The following is a 20,122-nucleotide window of genomic DNA, read 5'->3' as shown; positions in this document are numbered from 1 at the left end:
CACAGGCAGAGGGAGAAGCAGGCTCCCTGGGGGGAGCCCGTGCAGGACTCGATCCTGGGACCCCGGGGTCACGCCCTGAGCCGAAGGCAGAGGCTCCACCGCTGAGCCCCCCGGGCGCCCCTCGGAGGCAGTCTGTTCCGAGACCCTCCAGGAGACCCAGTGCCCTCCCATCGCTGCCCCCCGCCCCCTCCTCTTCGGAAATCCCAGCCGGCTCCGTCTCCGAACCAGGGCGTCGCGTTGAAGCGAGGAGCCCTGTCGTTGACCTGCCAGGACGCCGCCCGCTCTCGCTCATCCGACCGTGCTCCCTTCCCCGAATCACCGGTGACCTTGTGTTTGTTTCCCAGAAGACGAGTTTTTCAGTGGTGACAATGGAGTGGATTTGCTGATTGAAGATCAGCTTCTGAGGCACAACGACCTGCTGACCACAGCCACGCGGAGGCCGGCGGCCACCCGCCAGGGCACCCCCGGGATGAGTCTCATGCAGACCTCGGCCCTGGCCACGCCTTCCGATCCCAGCACCCCCAGCCCCACTCTGTCTGCCTCAGTGGAACAGGTCTCAGCACCACCCCACACCTCCTCGGTGGTGCCGGGTCCCACGACAGAGGTGGGCCCGGAACCTTCCACTCAGGTACCAGCCACCACTGTGGCCCGCTCGGCCACCCAGCAGCCTTCGGCCTCGGCTTCCCTGCTTGGGGCCTCTGGGGGCGCCTTTACCGAGGCTCCACCCACGGCCCCGGTGCCTCCCACCACAGTCCGAACAGACTCACCAGAGAGAGACGTGGCCACGGGGCAAGGCACGGCCCCTGCCAGCCCCACCCTAAGCCCCGAAGAGGAGGATGACATCCGAAATGTCATAGGTGAGTTCCTCCGGCCTGGCCCCCGTGCCCTGCCCAGCTCAGGGAACAGGACAGAGGAGCCAGGTGGTCGGACTTGTCCAGAAGGAAAAGCAAGTGGAGTTTGGCCTTCGGCCAGTGATGGGTGTTGACAACATCTAGGGCGGTGGTGGGTGGTAGAGAGACAGAGGGAGGGAGAGAGAGCCCGTGCACACACGTATGAGTGGGGAGGAGGGGCAGAGGGAGAGAGTCTCCAGCAGACTCCCCGCTGAGCACGGAGCCCGATGCGGGGCTCGACCTCATGACCTGAGGTTTCCTGCAGTAGGTTTACCAGGCCATGGAATAACCAGGGATTCTTATTTGTGGGGTCGGGGCGGGGGCGCTGAAATCCCAGGATAACAGAGAAGAGGGAGTGGGGGCGTTCCTGGGCCCCAGGCCCAAACCTCATGAGCGGTGGCCCCGCAGAGCACGGGAACGCCGAGGCGTCGTGTGATCCGTGCTGTAGCAGAGGACGCGCGGAGAGGTGGGGGGGGTGGAAGACGGAGCACCAGCGGGGCCTGGATGCTGAGAGGGCCGGGGAGGCTTTTCTAAGGAGGTGTCGTGTGAGCTGGGTTTTGAAGGATGAACAGGAGTTTTCTAAACAGAGAAGGGAGGTCTTCTGTTAGGTCTAAAGGAGCAACGCATGTTCCAGGAGCACGGGGAGTGCAGCCCCGTTCTGTGCCCTGTGCTGGGAGCTCCAGAGCCACACGACGGCCCTGAGAACAGTGGGACATGCGTTGGGGAAGGACAACTGGAGAAGGAAAGGGGAGCTGGCTGCAGGCGCCTGTCCCAGGGAGAACTAAAGCAGACATTCGTGCAGTCACCACCCAGAGCGCCCGAACAGTAATGACGCTGTCGAGTAACAGTCAAGATGCTTGTCGAAAACCGTCGGTGCTTTGATAGAAGACAAGGTTTGCGGCGGGGCCAGCTCTTCCTTCTTCCCATTTCCCGCTCCCTCGGCGACCGCGTCCCCTCAGAACAAGGCGGTAGCCGCCACCAGCACGGGTGCCGTAGGGGCACCTGCTGGGAGCGAGCACCTGGGTGACAGGCCGCTCTCGGCCCAGCCCCGGCCCTTCGACGGGTCTCCAGTGAAATCAGAACTTGCCAGGGGCGGTTTCCTCCGCGAAGCCCTGTGGCTTCTTGCGGTAGGTGTAGGAGGCCGTGACGCAGCCGGGGAGCCTTCACGGGCCGAAATCCCGGAGTAATGGCTGAGGGGAAGCAGGCAGGTGTCCGTGTAGACAGAGCCTGGGGTGGAACCTGCTGGCCCTCGAGAAGCGGGCCGTGCTTGGGCCACAGACGTCGGGGTGCGAGCAGGAGACGGTGTGGTTTCCGTTTTCTTTCCCTTCCACGGTGGGGCCGAGCGGACCCGAGCCTGGGAAGCAGCTCCCCCGCGTGGACCGTCAGCTCTGAAGCTGTCAGTCCTGCTCGATTTCTGCAGAATGCCCCGGGCCCGGGCTTCCCACGTCCACACTGGCACATGGGGCCCCAGGCCCTGAGCGCCCCCGTAGCTCCCCTCCACCAGGGGCGTGACCCCAGTGCCCCGTGCCCCGCCGCTTCTCCCTGAGTGGGAGGGACGGTCCTCCACACACGTAGACGTGCCCCCGGGTGGTCCGGGTACTGAGGCGAAGGCAGGTGGGCGTGCAGGTGGGCGCGCAGCCCCGTTTATCAGCCTGGGAGCCTCCTCCCCGGTGGCTTCCCAGCCAGGCCTGGGGGTCTCGGCTGCGCCTGCCGCCTCCCCCTGTAGCCCGCCCGGGACGCTGGGCCCTGGCACAGAGACCCCGTGCCCTGCAGCCGTTTACGTGGCGGGGCTGGAGGCGGGAACACCTTCCCTCTCATCGGCACGTAGAGGGTGTGAGGTTCTGCTTCAGGACGGGCCTGTAGGGTTGTTCAGATGAAAGTCTTGCCTCTGGAGTCCCCAACGGTGAAAACACGGGGATGCGAGTGTGGATGCGGGGTTTTCCTCAAACACCCAGGGGCGAAAAGACAGGGCAGCTCAGAGAGGGGGACCCGGCAACGTGGATTCTGGGCTGGCTTGTTTTGGGGAATCATATTTTTTCTTTTAAGATTTATTTATCTTGGAGAGACAAAGAGAAAAAGCACAGGAGCAAGAGGGGCAGAGGGACAGGGAGAGAGAACCTCAAGCAGACTCTGAGCCAAGCACAGAGCCCCGCACAGGCCTCGATCTCACAACCCTGAGATCACAACCTGAGCTGAAACCACAGTCGGATGCTCAACTGACTGCCGCCCCAGCGCCCTTCAGGGAATGATTTTACGTTGCTTATCACCGTTGGGACGCCTGGGTGGCTCCGTGGTTGAGCACCTGCCTTTGGCTCAGGGGGTGATCCTGGGGTCCCGGGATCAAGTCCCACCTCGGGCTCCCTGCAGGGAGCCTACTTCTCCCTCTGCCTGTGTCTCTGACTCTCTGTGTTTCTCATGAATAAGTGAATGAAATCTTAAAAAAAAAAATTGCTTATCACTGTCCAGTGCGTCCCTGGGATTTCCTTTCCAGAACCTTCTCTGCAGATCCCTGATTATCTGTGCTTGGAGAGTACGACCAGGTTGTGTTGTGTGTCCTGGTTGCAGGTAAATGAAAACCATTTGGCTGAAACCGACACAGGCCACGGTTTGCTGCCCGTGGGGTTCGTTTGCTGTTTAAGGAGTCCCGGCAGTTTTGATTTTGAGCTATTTGAGATGTGGTTTTAAATCAGGCTGCTTTTAAGAGGAACATCTATCCTGTGCTTTCCAAATCTGATTTTGTGATGTCCTAAAATGCCTGACCATGATCCTCAGGGGAATTGTAAACCCTTCAGAAAAACTCCAAAAACAAGTAAATTAGAATGAACTTTTAGTTATGAAAACAGGCAATTGGCTGAAGTGTGGTCAATGTAGGACCAGGAAAGGAAAAATGCTGTCAGTGATGGCAGCCGGCTCTGCAACTGAGGGGTCGGCCGCCATCCCGGGGCCTGGGGGGGGTCAGCCGCCATCCCGGGGCCTGGGGGGAGTCAGCTGCCATCCTGGGGCCTGGGGGGGGCTGCTCAGGCCCCTGCAGGGGAAGGAAGGCTGTGCCACATGGGCCAGCTCACCCAGACTTTAGCAGCTGCAGCTCAGACACGGGGCTGGTTTGGGGCTGGGCAGGAGGGGGAGGAGCAGAGGGGGAACTGTCAGGGTGACACAGTGGCAGCGAGAGCCTGTCTCCTGTTGAATCCGGGAAACCTGATCTGTGAAGACGGGTCTCCCCCACAAGCCTGAGGCCCTAGCAGTCCCTGAGGTTTGCCTCCAGCTGGGGGGCAGCCTGCCATGCGTCAGGGGTGCTGGCCTGGGCTGCCTGGGAGAGGTGGTGCAGGGGTGGCCAGAGCCTCGCAGCATCTGCCCAGACACGGACGAGACGGGTCACCCCCCCTACCCGGGCACCCTGCTCCACTTGCTTCATCTCCCATCACTAACCAGCCCCCCGAGACCACAGGGAACTTGGGTCAGAAGCAGGGCCTCTGGCCCTGGAAACAGTGTGAAGGGGGGACGCTTCGTAGATGGACCAGGAGGGAGGAAGGTCTCCCCGCGCCAGGCCAAGTGTCACCCGCACCTGTCTCTGGGCCGTGAACATGAGATGCGCTCGCTCCCCACGAGCTGACCACCGAGGCTGGGGGGACCCTGGCCAGCATCGGGTTCTGGCAGTGGACCCCCGTCTCCACACGTGGGGTGCCCCAGGGAGAGGGCACCCCCGCCCGCAGGGCGCCACGGAGTGGGGGGAGGCCCGTGCAGGCCTGACTAGGCCACAGGCCGGGGCCCTGTGATGGGGAGCCACAGGCCTGCTGGTGCCCGAAGCGCAGCCTCAACTCTGAATGCGGCTCCGACGCTTTGAAGCAACGAAGACCCTCAGAGTCAGAGTGAAAGGCCGGTGCCGGGCAGGACAGGCAGGACGGCGTCAGGCAGAGGTGTTGGCACCTCGGAGGCGGGGGGTGGGGGCGCGAGCCTGCTCGGACGTCATTCCCGCTGCGGTGAAGGGCTGCCCAGGCGCTCTGGGTCCCAGGGACTCTTCTGAAAGGGCTGCCCGGGTGCTCTGGGTCCCAGGGACTCTTCTGGAAAGACATGCTGGCCCGGCTGTCTTGAGGGATGAGGCACAGCTGGCCAGGCCCCGGAGGGAGGCTGTGCCACGGTGAGAAAGAGCAGCCTGGCCCTGGAGCCCCGGGAGCGCGGGGGCACCGCCCTCAAGGTGGCGAATGGAAGACTTTTCCCTCCCTTTCTTCTGCCCCCCCCCCCCCCCCCGTGCATCTGGTCAGGCCGTTTTTTCTCTGCTCTTTCATGCCATTCTAACTGCAGGAATATCAAGCATTTACGTTATTAGCATGAGGTTTCCCATTCATCTTTATATTGAGAACGTCTGTTGTAAATGCAAACATAAGGTCAGGTGAGTCCAGGGTGGCAGTCACCAGAGTGACAGCCCCCGGGCCCACGTCCCGGGTCCTTCGACGGCCGCAGCGGAGTGCTGCAGAAAGCCAGCTGTTGCTTCCCTCCCGACCTGTGCTGCCTTGGCAGCGCCCGCACCCCCGCCCAGGACGGAAGGTGGTGCGTGACCCCCTCTCCCCTCTTCTGCGTCCCGCGTGGCCCAGGTTGTTGGCCGAAACAGGGAAGTGACCCAAGGAGGAGGTAGTAGAGGCCTGCGTACCCGGATTTTCATGTTTCTTGAGGCTCCACTGTGGTCTGCGTTCAAGGCAAGCTCTGGCTAGGGGGACGTGAGGCCTCCGGGGCTGTGGGCCTCACTCAGCTGCAGAGGTGGCCCGCCTGAGTCTGGCTGGACACCCCCCCCGCTCCCCCCCTCCCCGTGGGTCCGCCCGGAATTCCGTGTTCAGCAGGCCTTGCATACCCGTGAGCAAGCACGGCACACACACCTACAGGGCGTGCCCCTGTGCACACGCACACACTTCGCCGTCCTCCTGGACTTGGCTCCTAGAACACAAGGGCGCAGGTAAGGTGACGGAGAAGGTCAGGATGGTGACGGCAGGGTGTTGCATCCAGGGCCCCCTTCTGAGCGAGGGCCCTGTGAGGTGGCCCGAGGACACCCTGGGGAGACACGCAGGCAGGGGTGAGGGATGTCAGGCTGGCACCCGAGGGCCGAGTTCGTCCCAGGTTGGCCTTACAGCCTGAGTTTGGGTGCCTTCGGGTCCGCTGCTCCCCCACCGCCACCGCCTCTGTTGTTGCGTGAACGATGCCCAGGGCTCCTGCCCCACCCACTGACTCCCCCACCCGTCCCCTGGGGCCATCTGAGTTTGGGGACTCTGAATGCGGGGTGGCAGGAGGAGGAGTGGCAGCCGGGCAGACGCACGCAGTGAGGCTAGAACTGGGCCACAGAGGCCGGGAAGGGCAGGGGGAGGTGGGAGACACGACCTGCCCGAGGCGCCCCAGAGTGGCTTCTGGCTGCGTGTGGCGCCGTCTCTGGGGGGCTGGGGGAGGGGGGGCTCAAGTGCAGCAGGCCGCCGGCGGAAGCAGAGAGGTTCCAGTTTAGTCCCGTGGAGCCTCAGGAACCAGGAGGCGCACGGGGAAGACAGGGCCAGTGGGCAGCTGGGTGGGCCCAGGCTGCGGGGTCTCCTAGGGTGGGGGTGCAGGAGCCCCAAGAAGGAAGGAAGGTGGGCAGAGGGAGCGGCCGGGGCAGGAGACAGCAAGTGAAAGCAGGAGGGAGGGGAGCTGGTCCTGCGGTGGGCGTGGGATGGGGCAGGCATGGGGGGCATGATGGGGGGGTTATGGGGGGGACAGGGCGGCCGTGGGGGCATGACGGGGTAGAGGGGAAACGGGGTGGGCGTGGGTATGATGATGGGGCGGCCAAGGTGGGAGTGATGGGGTGCAGGGGAGTGACGGGGTGCGGGGGGGTGACGGGATGGGGGGGCAGCGTGATGGGCCCCGGGGCCCCCGCGGCGAGGCCTGCGCATGTGCCACCACCGGGCCAGGACAGCGGGGGAGCTTTGGGAGCAGGTTAGCTTTGCAAGGTGGCAGAGCGCAGGCGGGCTCGGGCTCACATGCCGAGGGGAGGAGCCCCTTCCTCCGGGACCCCGGAACCCCGGTGATGAAAGGCGCCGATGCCCGGGGCACAGCGCATGGTCCCGGGCACGGAGCAAGGGGGCCACGTCCCCACGCATCCTCCCCGTGGCCCCTGTGAGCCCCCTTTCTCTCCTCCCACAGACGGTCCCCTCCGCCCTGTCCTCTCTCCGCGCTGACAGGTGCCGCGTCGGGCAGGTGCCTCTGGCGGCGGTTCAGGCCTCACGCTTTACCCACGTGGGCCGGGTTCCAGGCTCCGCAAGCTCCCGGGCTGCCCCCCACCCCCTGCTGCAGGTGGCCAGGCTGCCACAGCGGGGTGGCCGCTGGGCCTCCCCTCCAGCTGGAGATCCCAGGACGCCGCGCTGCGAGCGGACTCGGCCGTCCCCATGTCCCATGTCTCCGGTACCAAATGACCACAAACCTAGAGGCTCAAACAGCACGCGGGTTCCCTGGGGCCCGAACGCGGGAAGTTGGGAACGAGTCTCAAAGGGGCTAAAATCGAGGCGTCAGAGGGTGGGTTCTTTCCTGAGGGCCCAGGGACAGATGTCGTCTTGCCTTTCCTGGCTGTGGGCGCTGCTCACGTTCCTTGGCTCGAGGCCACATCCCCCCCCCCCCCCCGTTACACCTGCCTCTGCCTCCCTTAGGACACTTTTCCTGCAGAAGCTAAAGCTCTGACATTTCTGAGGCCACAGGGACTCTGGAGCTGGTAGCGGGGTCACGACCAAGGCCAGGCCACTGGTACCAAACCCAGACAGGCTCTGTGGCCCCCCCACCAGGACCCCACTGCCAGGAGCCTCAGAGCTGAGATGGGACCCCGTAGGGAATTCGGGGGCTGCCCAGGGCACCCCAGTACTTCCACACTCGGATGAGTCCTGGCTTCCGGGAGCTCAGCTGTACCGTGTGGTCTGCGGAGCCACGGCAGCCCTTCGACAAAGTCCTCGCCTCCCATCTGTGGGGCTCCGGGGCCTGGGCGAGGGGCCTCGCTGCGCTTTGCCAGGGGACGGGCGTGCATCAAAATGCTCGTCCCCGGGGATGGCACCCCGGGTGATGTCGGTGCAGAGGCAGCACGGCCTCTCCGCCCCTCTGTGCCCGTGAATGAGATCTTCAGAGCCTGCGGCCCGGGCCCCGCTGGAGCCTTGGCTTCTGTCGTCTTGACGCGCTGAGCTCAGGGTGGGGGAACGCGGCGTTGGCTGGTGGCTTGTTTGTCCTGCGGAGCCTGACCCCTCCCCACTCTGTGCGGGCCTGCGTGGCCAGCCTTGTGCCCCCGTGGCCTAGGCTCGCGCCCCGGCCTGCCCAGTTCTGCCAGCTGGACGGGACCACCAGACCGTGGCGGGGGGTGGGGGGGGCGGCAGGCTGGACGGCAGTGGCTGGGACAGTTGGGAAGTTGAGAGAACCCCGAATCTGAACTGTAGGCCTTTGTGTTTTGTCCCAGGTGAATGTCAGGGACCCGGTGTTCTTATCACTGTCGCCTGTCTGGTGCCAGTGTTGAGGTTCTGCTGGTCCGGACGTCTGGGTGCCAGTGTTGAGGTTCTGCTGGTCCGGACGTCTGGGTGCCAGTGTTGAGGTTCTGCTGGTCCGGACGTCTGGGTGCCAGTGTTGAGGTTCTGCTGGTCCGGACGTCTGGGTGCCAGTGTTGAGGTTCTGCTGGTCCGGACAGGCCGCTGGGGCAGTGGGAGGGCCGGACGCACCTTCCCGCCTCTGTACCCGCCCGCGCCGGGCCAGAAGGCCCGCGGGCTCGGTGGTCCCGCAGCCTCTCGGCGTCTGAGGACCGTGCTCGACAGGGACACCGCATAGGAAGCCTGATAGGCCTTGCAGGCGGCCGGGGCTGGGCAGGGCTCTGGTGGCAGTGTAGGGCGCCTCCTGGGCCCTGGGTCGCCCCAGAGAGCCCCTCAGGACTAACTCACGGAGCTCCTGTCCCAGGAAGGCAGACGCGGCTCGGAGGGGCTCCTGCAGCCGGAGCAAGCTGCCTACCTGGAGGAAGGGCCCCAGAAGGGGACCCTGGCGTCTCGCCCACAGTGCGACGGGGGCCATGGGTTGAGCAGGTGGGCCCCAGGGGCACGAACCTCCACTGCGCAGCCACGACTGGCGCCCGAATACCCTGGGCCGGACGCCTGCAGCGGGCGGAGCTCCGTGGCCTGGGTCGCACGGGCCGAGGCCTCGCGCCGGCTTCCCCTGCTGCCGCGTTCAGCCTCGGGCCCAGGCCCCCCAGACGCCCGCCTGCTGCCTCCAGGCCTGGCTTCCGCGGAGGGGGCGTGGCCGCGGGAGGGGCCGTCGTGGGGCGTGGCCAGGGGGAGGGGCCGTCGTGGGGCGTGGCCAAGAGGAGGGGGCGGCACGAGGGCCCTGGGGGGAGGACCTCGCGGGAGCCCTGGGGGCACAGGTGGAACCCAGGAAGGATGGTTTCGCAGAGGCTGGAGCTGGGACCCTTGAGGGGCGCCTGCAGGACTAGGAGGCCGAGGGCGGCAGGTGGCCGGGGGGCGGCCTGGAGGACTGGGGGGGACGACGAGACGATGCTGAGGTGTCCAGGCCCGGGTCCGACGGCTCACAGGGCTCACAGCCTGGACGGGGTCTCGGGTTTCAGGGGCTTGGGGTGTTCCTCATCCCGCCCCCGCCTCCCCGTCCCGGTCAGGAAGGTGCAAGGACACGCTGTCCACGATCACGGGGCCGACCACCCAGAACACGTACGGGCGGAACGAGGGCGCCTGGATGAAGGACCCCCTGGCCAAGGACGAGCGGATCTACGTCACCAACTATTACTACGGCAACACCCTGGTGGAGTTCCGCAACCTGGAGAACTTCAAACAGGGTAGGCGCCCCCCACCCCCCCACTCCCGGGCCACCACCTGCTCTTTGGGAGGTGACAGCGTCCCTGGTGGTGAAAGGACCGTGCACCTGCCCTGTCCTCTCTGGGCTGGGCTCCTGGCCTCCGGCTCCCTGCAGGGTGGGGAGGGGAGGGGCCTGGGCGGGGGGGGGGGGGGAGGGGGAGAAGGAGAGGAGGGGAGGAGGAGAGGAGGGGAGGGGCCTGGGTCTGGGGGGAGGGGGGAGGAGGAGAGGAGGGGGAGGGGGACCGGCCGAAGCCAGTTCATTCGTTCATGGCACCAGCCAGCCGAGGGGGGGCGGGGCTGCGGACCCCCTGCCGTCGCATCCCACGGGGCCGCCCCCCCTCCCCCGCCCCCCGTGACCCCGACCCCGTGCCCCCCAGGCCGCTGGAGCAACTCGTACAAGCTGCCGTACAGCTGGATCGGCACGGGCCACGTGGTGTACGCGGGCGCCTTCTACTACAACCGCGCCTTCACCCGCAACATCATCAAGTACGACCTGAAGCAGCGCTTCGTGGCCGCCTGGGCCATGCTGCACGACGTGGCCTACGAGGAGGCCACCCCCTGGCGCTGGCAGGGCCACTCGGACGTGGACTTCGCCGTGGACGAGAACGGGCTGTGGCTCATCTACCCGGCCCTGGACGACGAGGGCTTCAGCCAGGAGGTCATCGTGCTGAGCAAGCTCAACGCGGCCGACCTGAGCACGCAGAAGGAGACCACGTGGCGCACGGGGCTGCGGCGGCACCTGTACGGCAACTGCTTCGTCATCTGCGGGGTGCTGTACGCCGTGGACAGCCACAACCAGCGCAACGCCAACATCTCGTACGCCTTCGACACGCACACCAACACGCAGATCGTGCCGCGCCTGCTGTTTGAGAACGAGTACTCCTACACCACGCAGATAGACTACAACCCCAAGGACCGCCTGCTCTACGCCTGGGACAACGGCCACCAGGTCACCTACCACGTCATCTTCGCCTACTGACACCCCGGCCCTGCGGGCGGAGGCGCCGTGTGTGCGTGCGTGCGTGAGGACGGGTGCGGGGGGGGGGGAATATATATATATATTATTTTGTATGATATTGCAATTGTAAGATGACAGTTTGGGTCTATTTTTTTTTTAAGTGGATTGTAGATCGATCCATACGCGTATGTGCTGGTCTCATCCTCCACGGTTTATATTTTTGTGCAAATGAACTTCTTTCGACCAGGAGCCACCTTCCTTCGACCCCTCCCGCTCCCAGATCCTAGCCGCTCTGCTCCGAGGGGCTCATCCATCAGGGTCTTGCAGGCAACCAGGAGCGGAGGAGGCGAGAAAGAAGTGTCAAGGGGCGGGAACATTTTTATGTATTGGAGAAGTTTTAAAAACCCAGAAAAATGCTTTCTGTTTGTTTGTTTTTTAATAAAGAAGAAACGTAAAACCATCCCCGGCTGTGTCAGCACTGCTGTATCGCGCACGGGGCCCTGGGTCTGTGCCCACAAAGCTGTTTCCAGGCTGGGCCGCATTGCCTGGGGAGGGGGTGCCCGGGGTGCGGGCATCCCCAGGCCCCAGCACCTGAGTACCTGCGCCCGCCGCCAGCGACTGAGCCCGGCCACTTGGTCCCGCTCCTTTTGCCCACGAGGTTGGAGGCCGGGTGTGGGGCCGGGAGGCTGGGGGCGCGGGGGGCCCTGTCGGGGGAGCGTCTGCCTTGGGCTCAGGCCGGGATCCCGGGCTCGGAGCCCCCGTTGCGCCCCTGCTCAGAGGGGAGCCTGCTTCCCCCTCTTCTCCCCCTGCTGCTGCTCTCTCTCCTCAATCTTCAAAAAACAAAACGGGAGGCCGCGCAGGCGACCCTGTCCCTGCCCTGCCGCAGAAGCTCTCCGGCGTCCCTCCGTCCCCATCCTGGTCGTGAACGTTGGCCAGGCCTCCCCGCCCACCGACCGTCCAGGAGAGGGGCCTGGTCTGAAACCAGCGCCCGAGGGCAGGGGTGCGGGGCCGGAAGGCCTGCCCATCCCTGGACACAAAGCAGGGGACGGAAATTGGGGAAAAGCCTCAGCAGGTGACTCCTGAGTCTGGGAGGAGGGCCGTCCTTCCCCAAGGACGAAGTGGGAAGACCGCATCATGTCACCGCGCTGTCCCCTCTGGCCCTCCCCCCCCCCATTGCTACCTGGGGAGACCTGCACAGGCCTTGGGCACCTCCTGCACGCTCACCGCACACATGCGCACACACGCACCTGCCTCCTGCGTGCATCCGCGCGTCCTGCTTACAGCCTCCGTGCGTGGGGGCCTCCACCCCCACCCAGCTCTGCCTCTCCGCCTGCACCATTTCACATAACAAATACCCAGATGACTCCATCTGTCCTGGGGCATTGGGCCAAACTTCCCTGAGCCAGTGCCTGTCAGGTTTTGGGGCAGCAGGAGGGCGGCGGGGAGAGAGGGGGTGTCCGGGTTCAGGATGGGGGTGGACGAGGCCCGTGTGCAGAGGCCCTGCTTGGCCAGAGGGGGGACAGTGTGCTCATCAGGCCCTGGGTTGGAAACTGGAGCCGAGACCCAGGCCCGATGTCAGGCTGCTCCAGGGGGGCGGGGAGCCACCAGGGGGTGCCGCTGGTGGCTACTTCCGTCCCCTGGAGACGTTCACGTAGCTCCCTCCGTCTGTGTAAAGTGACCTACTCACGGCTCGCAGGCGCCTGAACCAGCACCTGTCCCAGCACCCTGTCCTGCTGGGTGGCCCCGAGGTGCAGGCAGGTGTTCGCCCTCGAGCACCTGTGCGCCCCCCGCCTCCCCACCCCCGCCCCCAGGCTTCGGCACTTGGCTGGGCCCTTCCGACGCCAGGGCCTCCTGAACTCTCTGGCCCTCACGCTAACCTAGAGGCCCCCCGAACCTGCAGGCTGGCCTGCCTGTGGTGGCCGCGGGGACCCCAGACTGCCATCCACAGGAGGGGGCAGCCTTCAGGGACGGGCCCCCGGAAAAGCAATCAGGGCCAGTAGGAAGTGGTTAGGCTCTACCAGGGCCTGGCTGGTGTGCGAGATAGAGTCCCCAGAGGCCCGGCCTGCCAGGGTCCCCCCCGCCAGCACCCGGCCTGCCAGGGGGAGCACCCCCTTCTAGCTCCCCACTGAGCTACTACCCTTGTGCACAAACTCCAGCCGTGCCCTGTCCTGGCTGTGTGATCTTGCACAGTCATGGACCTGCCTCATCCGGATGTTCAGGGCCTTCGTGAATTAACAAGTTAATCATAATTAACAAGGGCGAAGGCCAAGGTAAATCCTAGGCACTCGGTAGTTTTTATTGTGCAAACCTGCGATCATAAGAAAAACAGAAGAATGTAGACTAAATCCCCGTCGCCAAAATATAAACACCATCAATATTGTGTTACACTTGTTTCCTCGGCGTTTTACACAATTTGCTGGCATTTTTTTCCTTTTTTTCTTTTTTTACATTAAAGACATGCTGACATTTAATCCAGTGAAGGAAGCATCTCTTAAAAGAAGGACCTACTTCTACGTAACTTCGACCTAAATGGACTAACAAACAAGTCCTTCAAATCAGTGACACCCACCCTCAATTTCCGCCGATTCCCTCAAAGATGTCTTGTCCCTTTGGGTCTTTAAGCCGTGAGCTTTCCTTTAATCCCTGTATTTGTCTGAACTAAGAAACCGGTGGGCACTGGGCTTGCGTCCCCGCTTCCCGCATGTCGCAGGTGTGCCCAGGAGCTGCTGGCTCTTCGCGAACATTATATGCAAGCAGCTCCCTGGGCTGCTGGCTTCCTTCAACTCTCCTTGTTTTTTTTTTTTTTTTTTTTTGTTTGTTTTTTTAAGATTTTATTTATTCATGAGAGACACAGAGAGAAGCAGAGACACAGGCAGAGGGGGAAGCAGGCTCCCTGTGAGCCCGACGTGGGACTCGAACCCGGGACCCCAGATCACGCCCTGGGCCGAAGGCAGACGCCCAACCGCTGGGCCCCCAGGGATCCCTTCCTTCAACTATCCTCTCATTTGTTCCGCTCTGCCCCGTTTTTCCTTAACCTGAAGTCAGAGGCAAAGGTCTGATGGGATCCAGACTCAGTGGTTTTGGCCAAAATACCGCGGGGTTGAGCTTGGTTTTTCCATGTGGCCCGCTCGCCGTCAACCTTGTCCAGCAGGGGTGGCACCTCTGCAAGCCCCGTGGGCCGGTCCCCCCAGGCCACGCTGGCGCCCCTGCACCTGGCGTCCCTGCACCTGGCGGGCCGCCTGCACAGCTGGCTTCCATAGCGACTTTTCTTGGGGTTTTTGCCCTTCGCGGGGACTAGCCTGCCTGGCCGCCCACCCCTCCCCCATGCCTGGGGATCCGGGGTGCCCCCGGCAGCATCCTGCTGGAACCTCCCCATCCGACCCACACACCCTCGTGGGCCCGCGTGCTCCCGAGGTGGAGGCCCACGCGGTGTCCCCGGCCCAGCGGAGCAGTTGGCCCCCGCCCAGCTGTCTTCGCTGAGGAGGAGCCTCCCCACCCCCCACCCCCCGCATTCCAAGTAGGAGTCAGCTGCCTACCTTCCGTGACCCCCAAGCTGTGGGGAACATGGGGCAGGCGTCCCAGCGGGGCCCCTGAAAGCTCTCCCCGTCTAACCTTGAGGTGACCGCAGGCACCCCCTTCCCCAGGGGAAGAGTAGGGCTCCGGAAAGCTCCCTCCAAAGAAATCCTAGTCAAACATCCTCTTTAGAAACATCCAGCTCAATTTTTATTTGCACTTTTAATGTGGTGAAGAGTTGAAGCGCCCCCCTTCCGGGGCCTCTCCCGGGGGGACACCGTGGACGGGCTGCGCCCTCCTTGGGAATGTGGGGTCTGGGGTCTCCCAGGTGCAGCGCTCCCACTTCCCACCACGCCCTGCGGTTCTGTCCTCCTGGAGCCCCCCCCCCTTCAAGGGCAGCCTCGATGGCTCCCCAGCCAGAGCAGCAGCGGCCCCGCAGGCAAAAAAAACGTCTTGGATTGTGACTTTCTGAGAAGACGACTCAGGCTGATGCTTTGCCTTTCGAGAGCATTCTCCTGTTGCCCGCGAGCCTGTTGGCAGCCCCATCTTTAGGGGTTCTGGGTTGTCGGCCACAGCAGTCGACTTTTGTTAGCTTAGGCCACAGAGATTTTATTGGAAAGAGTCTGGGAAGCTACAGACTGCAGGGAAACCTGGACAGCCGGGAATGGGGCCGGGGCCGGGTCCACGCGGCCGTCGTGACAGGTCTTCCGGGCGCCTGTAGGCCTGGGGGTCCCTGCTCAGGGTGCGAGGGTCGGGGACACAGTCGCTGAGTGAGCCTGGGCCCAGAGCCGCCTCCCCAATGAGGCGGGGACGCTGCGATGCATGGCTCGCCCAGGACAGCATGCAAGCAAGGGCCACCCGCCCCCCCCCCCGCCCCCAGATGAACAGCTGCTGGGCTCACACAGGAGGAGCGAAGCTTCTGGAAGTCAGCTACAAAGGTTTTGTTTAATAGCAACCGCCACTAATGTCTTTCCAATGTGATTGAATTCCCCAAAGCTCAGTTCATCCCCGATGCTCCTGGGTCACCAATCAGATTTCATCGCGTCCCTGTTTTGTGGTGTCCACCCTGGCTGTGCCTCTCTCCTGGTTCTAGTTTATAGATTTTTTTTTAAATAAAGATTTTGATTTATTTATGAGAGACACAGAGAGGCAGAGACAGAGGCAGAGGGAGAAGCAGGCTCTATGCGGGGAGCCTGATGTGGGACTCGCTCCCCGGTCTCCAGGACCAGGCCCTGGGCTGAAGGTGGTGCTAAACCGCTGAGCCGCCCAGGGATCCCCTACAGATATTTTTAATTAAGTTTTTGACTTTAATGCCAGTATAGGTAACAGGCAGTGTGACGTTGGTGTCAGGTGTGCAATACAATGATTCAACATTGCCTGGTTCTCCCGCTGCCAGCTTGCTCTCGCTCCAGGTGAGAGTCTGTTTCTTGGTTTTCCTTTTTTTTTTTCGTTTGCTCCTTTGTTTTTGTTTTTTTTTTTTAAAGATTATTATTTATTTATTTATTATTTATTTATTTATTTATTTATTTATTTATTTATTTATGATAGACAGAGAGAGAGAGGCAGAGACACAGGAGGAGGGAGAAGCAGGCTCCATGCACCGGGAACCCGATGTGGGACTCGATCCCGGGTCTCCAGGATCGCACCCTGAGCCAAAGGCAGGCGCCAAACCGCCGAGCCACCCAGGGATCCCCTGCTCCTTTGTTTTGTTTCTTAAATTCCACACGAGTGAAATCATACGGTGTTTCTCTTTCTCTGACTGATTTCACTTTGCATTATCTCTTAGCGCCATGTGTGTCGTTGCAAATGGCGAGATTGCGTTCTTTCTGCTGGCTGGCTAATACTCCGTCTGTGTCTACATCACATCTGTGTCCATTTACCAGTTGGTGGACATTGGGCTCTTTCCAGAATCGGGCCCTTGTAGATGGTGCTGCTATAGACATGGGGGGGTTGCCCCTTGGATCTAGTATTTCTGTATTCTCGGGTCGATCCCTCGTAGTGCCAGTGCCCGGTCGTCGGGAGGCTCTATTTTCAGCTTTCTGAGGAACCATCCACGGTTTCCCGGGGGGGCCGCACCAGCTGCCATTCCCACCAGCGGCGAGGGGGCTCCCCTTTCTCGCCTCTTTGCCAACACGTGTCTCCTGTGCTGTTGGTTTCCGCCGATCCGACAGGTGCGAGGCCGCAGCTCACTGGGGTTGATCTGCACTTTCCCGATGCTCAGGGACCTTGAGCATCCTTTTGTGTGTCTTTAAGTTCCTCCCTCCTCATTGGCCGGCTCCATGGGGGCTGTGGCTCCGTGTTTTCCTGGAATAAGGCGGGGCAGAAACCAGTAGCTGGTGGGTGACCTTAGAGGACTGTGTCTCGGGGCCTCCCCGAGGGCCTGCCGCAGGGGGCCAGCGCTCGCCGAGCCGGGGTCCTTGGGTGCCAGAGGCTGCACCCCGGGTTTCGGGGCGTGGGTGCCCTGTGGGGCGCAGGCTGCTCTCCTCGGCATGGGGAGAGGGAGGGAGAGCAAGGGGAGTCCGCTCGGGGTTCTCCAGGGGGCCTCAGTGGAGCCCGGACACCGGGCGGCGGGTGGACAGCAGCCGGTGACCGTCCCCGAGCAGCCTTGCCTCCAGGCGGGAGAGTCGGGCCCTGTGGGCCCGGTGGGCGCCTCCCCGGGAGGCCTGGGCGCTGGCTGGCTCCATGGGGCCACCGCTCCTGCGCGGCAGGTGACCCACACGCAGGCGAGGAGGTCGGAGGAGGCTCCCAGCAGCTCAGGACGCAGGAACCGACTGTCCCCTTGGGCCGAGCGCTGTCCCCACCATCCCTCCCTGTCCCCACTGTCCCCGCAGACCCCGAAGGTCTGGGCCCTGGGCCGGCGGGGAGGGCCCGCTCCTGCACATGCGCGGGCCCCTCTGCGTGGACGCCCGCGGGAGGCCCACGGGAGGGGGGCGTGGGGGCCTTCCTCAGGCCAGCGTCAGCGCCACGGTGTTGCCTGAGGCACAGAAAGTCCCCCAATAGCCCCCTTTGTACCTCGTCCCGGCTTAAGCGGCCCCAATGCAGGAGTCTAACCGCCGCAGGGGTCTACACCGGCCAGAGCGGCCCTTCCCTGCGTCTGCTCGGCGGCTCCCTCCCCGGCAGCAGGGCCCGGACAGGCCATCCTCCCAGTCACCCCCCTTAGGGCCCTAGTACCCCGAAGCCGACTCCCTCAGGAAGGCCTCCGGGCTCACCAGGGAGCCCATCGCCTCCTCCCTCGACACCTGTGCCCAGCACACGCCTCGCGCGGCAGAGGCTGAGTCCCCCCAGGCCTGCATGTGTCACCCCCCAGGGTCCTGGGGCGCAGTCGCCCTTGGGTCACCCTGAGCCCCCGGGCCGCCGCCTGCCCCGGAGACCTCGGCCCCACTCCCCCTTCTCGGTCTCAAGGTGGCTCTTCTGTTACGGAGGGGCCGTCGCCCGCTGGGTGCTTCTAGGACAGAGGCCTTGGGGGGCACCGCGGGGCGTGGCCTTCCTGCGGGGGCGCCTGTCCTGCCCCAAGCTCTGCAGGGCGGGCTCCCCGGGGCCCCGGGCCCTCCTCCCCGCCGCCCTGGGGCTCGGGGGCCAGTGGGGGGCTCCCGCTGCGGCCCCGCGCCCCTGGGGAGCGCCCTCTGCGGCGTGAAGCACTGGATGAGGGGACTCGCTTCGCGCCCCCGCAGGTCTCGGGCTGGACACCGCCGCCAGGAAGGCCCCCGGGGGAGCCGACTCCCCACCGCAGGCGCCGCGGTGCCCGCGCCTGGCCCCTGGCGAGCTCGGAGAACCAGGGGCGCTGTCGCTCCCCCCCACCCCGCAAGGAGGCTGCAGGGCGGGGGCGGGAGGGGGAGGGGAAGACGGCGTCTCTGTCCCTGCTGCGGACAGACGGACAGACGCCGCCGCCGGCCCCCCGTGGGGCGCGGAGCAGGTGGGGGCGGCTCAGCCCCTCCCCCTTCCGGTCCCCCGTCGGTCCTCCCCTCCCGTCGCCCCCCCGGCCAGCCCCGGCCCCCCAGCCCCCCCCCCCGCGCACGTGGGCCGGGACCGCGGCCTCTCTGCGCCCCCAGGCCGGTCCACGCAAACTTCCCTCTTCACAGCGCGGGATGTTCACGCGTTTCCCGGGCTCTGACGTCGCAGAGGAAGGTCTGAGCTCATCTCGCCGAGAGCCCAGGCCCCCCACCCGGCCCCCGCCCTTTACCAGCTGGGAGGCCCCCCGCCAGCTGGGGCTCGGCCTCGAAACCGTGTTCGTGGGTTCCCACACTCACTGCACCTAGAATCTCGCGGGGAAATGGTAACCCCCGCGCCCGGACCCGCTGTGCCCTGAGGTCGGCGCGGGGGGGGGCGGCAGCAGCAGCCTTAAAGGCCCCCAGTGAGTCCAGTGCGCGAAGTGCGGTCACCCCAGCAGACCTCGGGGGCCGCGGCAGCGGGGACGCGGCGGGGGTGCTGGGGGGCGCAGGCGGGGCCCCAGGAGAGGGAAGCAGGCCCAGCTCCTCCTCCCTGGTCGGCCGAGCCCCGGGGCGGCCGTGGGGCTGAGGGCACACGTGACAGGCCCACGCCGGTCCCCCCAGCCGACAGTGAGGTAGCAGGAGCCCAGGGGCTGCCACGGGGGGGGGGGCGCTGGGGATGCTCAAGATGTGACCCCCTGGGCTTTCAAAAAACGAGTGACAACAGGAGGTGAGGCCCTGTGCCCTCTGGCCTCCCCTGGCGGCTGGTGGCTGGCGCACACTCCATCAGGCGAGGGCTCCCTAAAGCCCACTGCCCCCCCCCCCCCCCCCGCAGCGTCTGACTCAGTAGGTCTGGGAGGGGGCAGGAGGGGTTGCGTTTCTAGCAAGTTCCCAAGTGCTGCAGAAGGGAGGCCATCCTCACAGACCCATGGTCTCCGGCCACGGGTGGGAGTCAGAGGGAAGCAGAAGGGGAAGAGGAAAGCTAGCAGGGCCTCCTCGGGTGTCCCTCGCGGCCCGGCTCGGCACCGGGCAGCACGTCTGTGAGTGCCTGCACGGGTGACCCAACTGGCGTGTGCTGCCATTGCAGGCGACAAATGCCGTCTGTCCCGTGTGCTCCAGGAAAGATGAAGTCTGTGGCTTTCTAAATGCTCAGTACTTCAACCAAAAATACCGATTTATCCTAAAAATGCCCCGAAGTACCACGTTCCAAGCACCCCTGCGGACACAGTGGTGGCTTCGGTGTGGAAAGGCTTCCTGCCCTTCTGGAGCACACGCGGTCCTGCAGGGGTGACAGGTAGACAGACACAAGCCATTGCGGAGGGGAGTGTGGGAAGGAGAAGAACCAGGTGCTGCTCTGGCCCCCCCCACCCTCCATCTATCTCCCTAAGGGCAGATGTTTCCATCCATGGGCGTCGGTGCCTTGCTGCATGTACCAGGTGGCAAATCTGGGGGAGGTGGAGTCAGCCCCAATGTGCTGCTAGCTGGGCAGGGCTTCCAGTGCTCACCTGAGTGGTGACCCTTAGGGCCATCTGACAAGAGGTTACATGGTCCTGCACCTTTCCTGCTCATCCTGAGTCAGGATGAATTTCCAGGTCCTCTCCTGCTGAGGGCTGGATGGGCCAGGCTAGCGGGGTGGGGGTTGCTGTAAGTCTGTCTTCCTTGAGGCTGCCAGGCTGCAGGGGCCACGTGTGGCTCTGACGTGAACCAGTCCCTCAGCAGAGGCGAATTCCAGCCCCGCCGGGAACCCAGCGACCGTGTGGGGAGATGCATTATCCTGTGTCCTAGGACCAGCAGCCAAGTGAGTGGGTGAGCTCTGCGGCCGCGACGGAGACGCTGGCCAACGGATCTTGCATCCCAAAGCTCTCCTGAGAGCAGCCCATGTCTAAATAAACTTTGGTTTTCAGGCTATCCAGAAGTCTTAGCCTCTTCCGGAAATTCTCTGTTTTTCTGTGGGAACGGAAGGGTGACCGCACAGGCCTGGGGAAGAGCCATGTCCACAGGTCT

The 20,122-nt window shown here is 64.1% G+C and overlaps 1 protein-coding gene across 1 annotated transcript in view; it reads left to right on the top strand.

Annotated features, from left to right (window-relative positions):
- OLFML2B (olfactomedin like 2B) overlaps nt 1-11,141 on the top strand; it is a 35,021-nt gene extending 23,880 nt beyond the window's left edge. The window contains exons 6-8 of the mRNA XM_055334163.1: nt 345-857; nt 9,526-9,702; nt 10,099-11,141. Of these exons, the coding sequence (XP_055190138.1) occupies nt 345-857; nt 9,526-9,702; nt 10,099-10,700 (1,292 nt within the window). The 3' untranslated portion in view covers nt 10,701-11,141. The remainder of the gene's footprint in view (nt 1-344; nt 858-9,525; nt 9,703-10,098) is intronic.
- The last annotated feature ends 8,981 nt before the right edge of the window (nt 11,142-20,122 follow it).

Source organism: Nyctereutes procyonoides, unplaced genomic scaffold (assembly GCF_905146905.1).
Source record: "Nyctereutes procyonoides isolate TBG_1078 unplaced genomic scaffold, NYPRO_anot_genome, whole genome shotgun sequence".
Lineage (NCBI taxonomy): Eukaryota > Metazoa > Chordata > Mammalia > Carnivora > Canidae > Nyctereutes > Nyctereutes procyonoides.
This window is presented reverse-complemented; position numbering and strand designations above follow the sequence as displayed.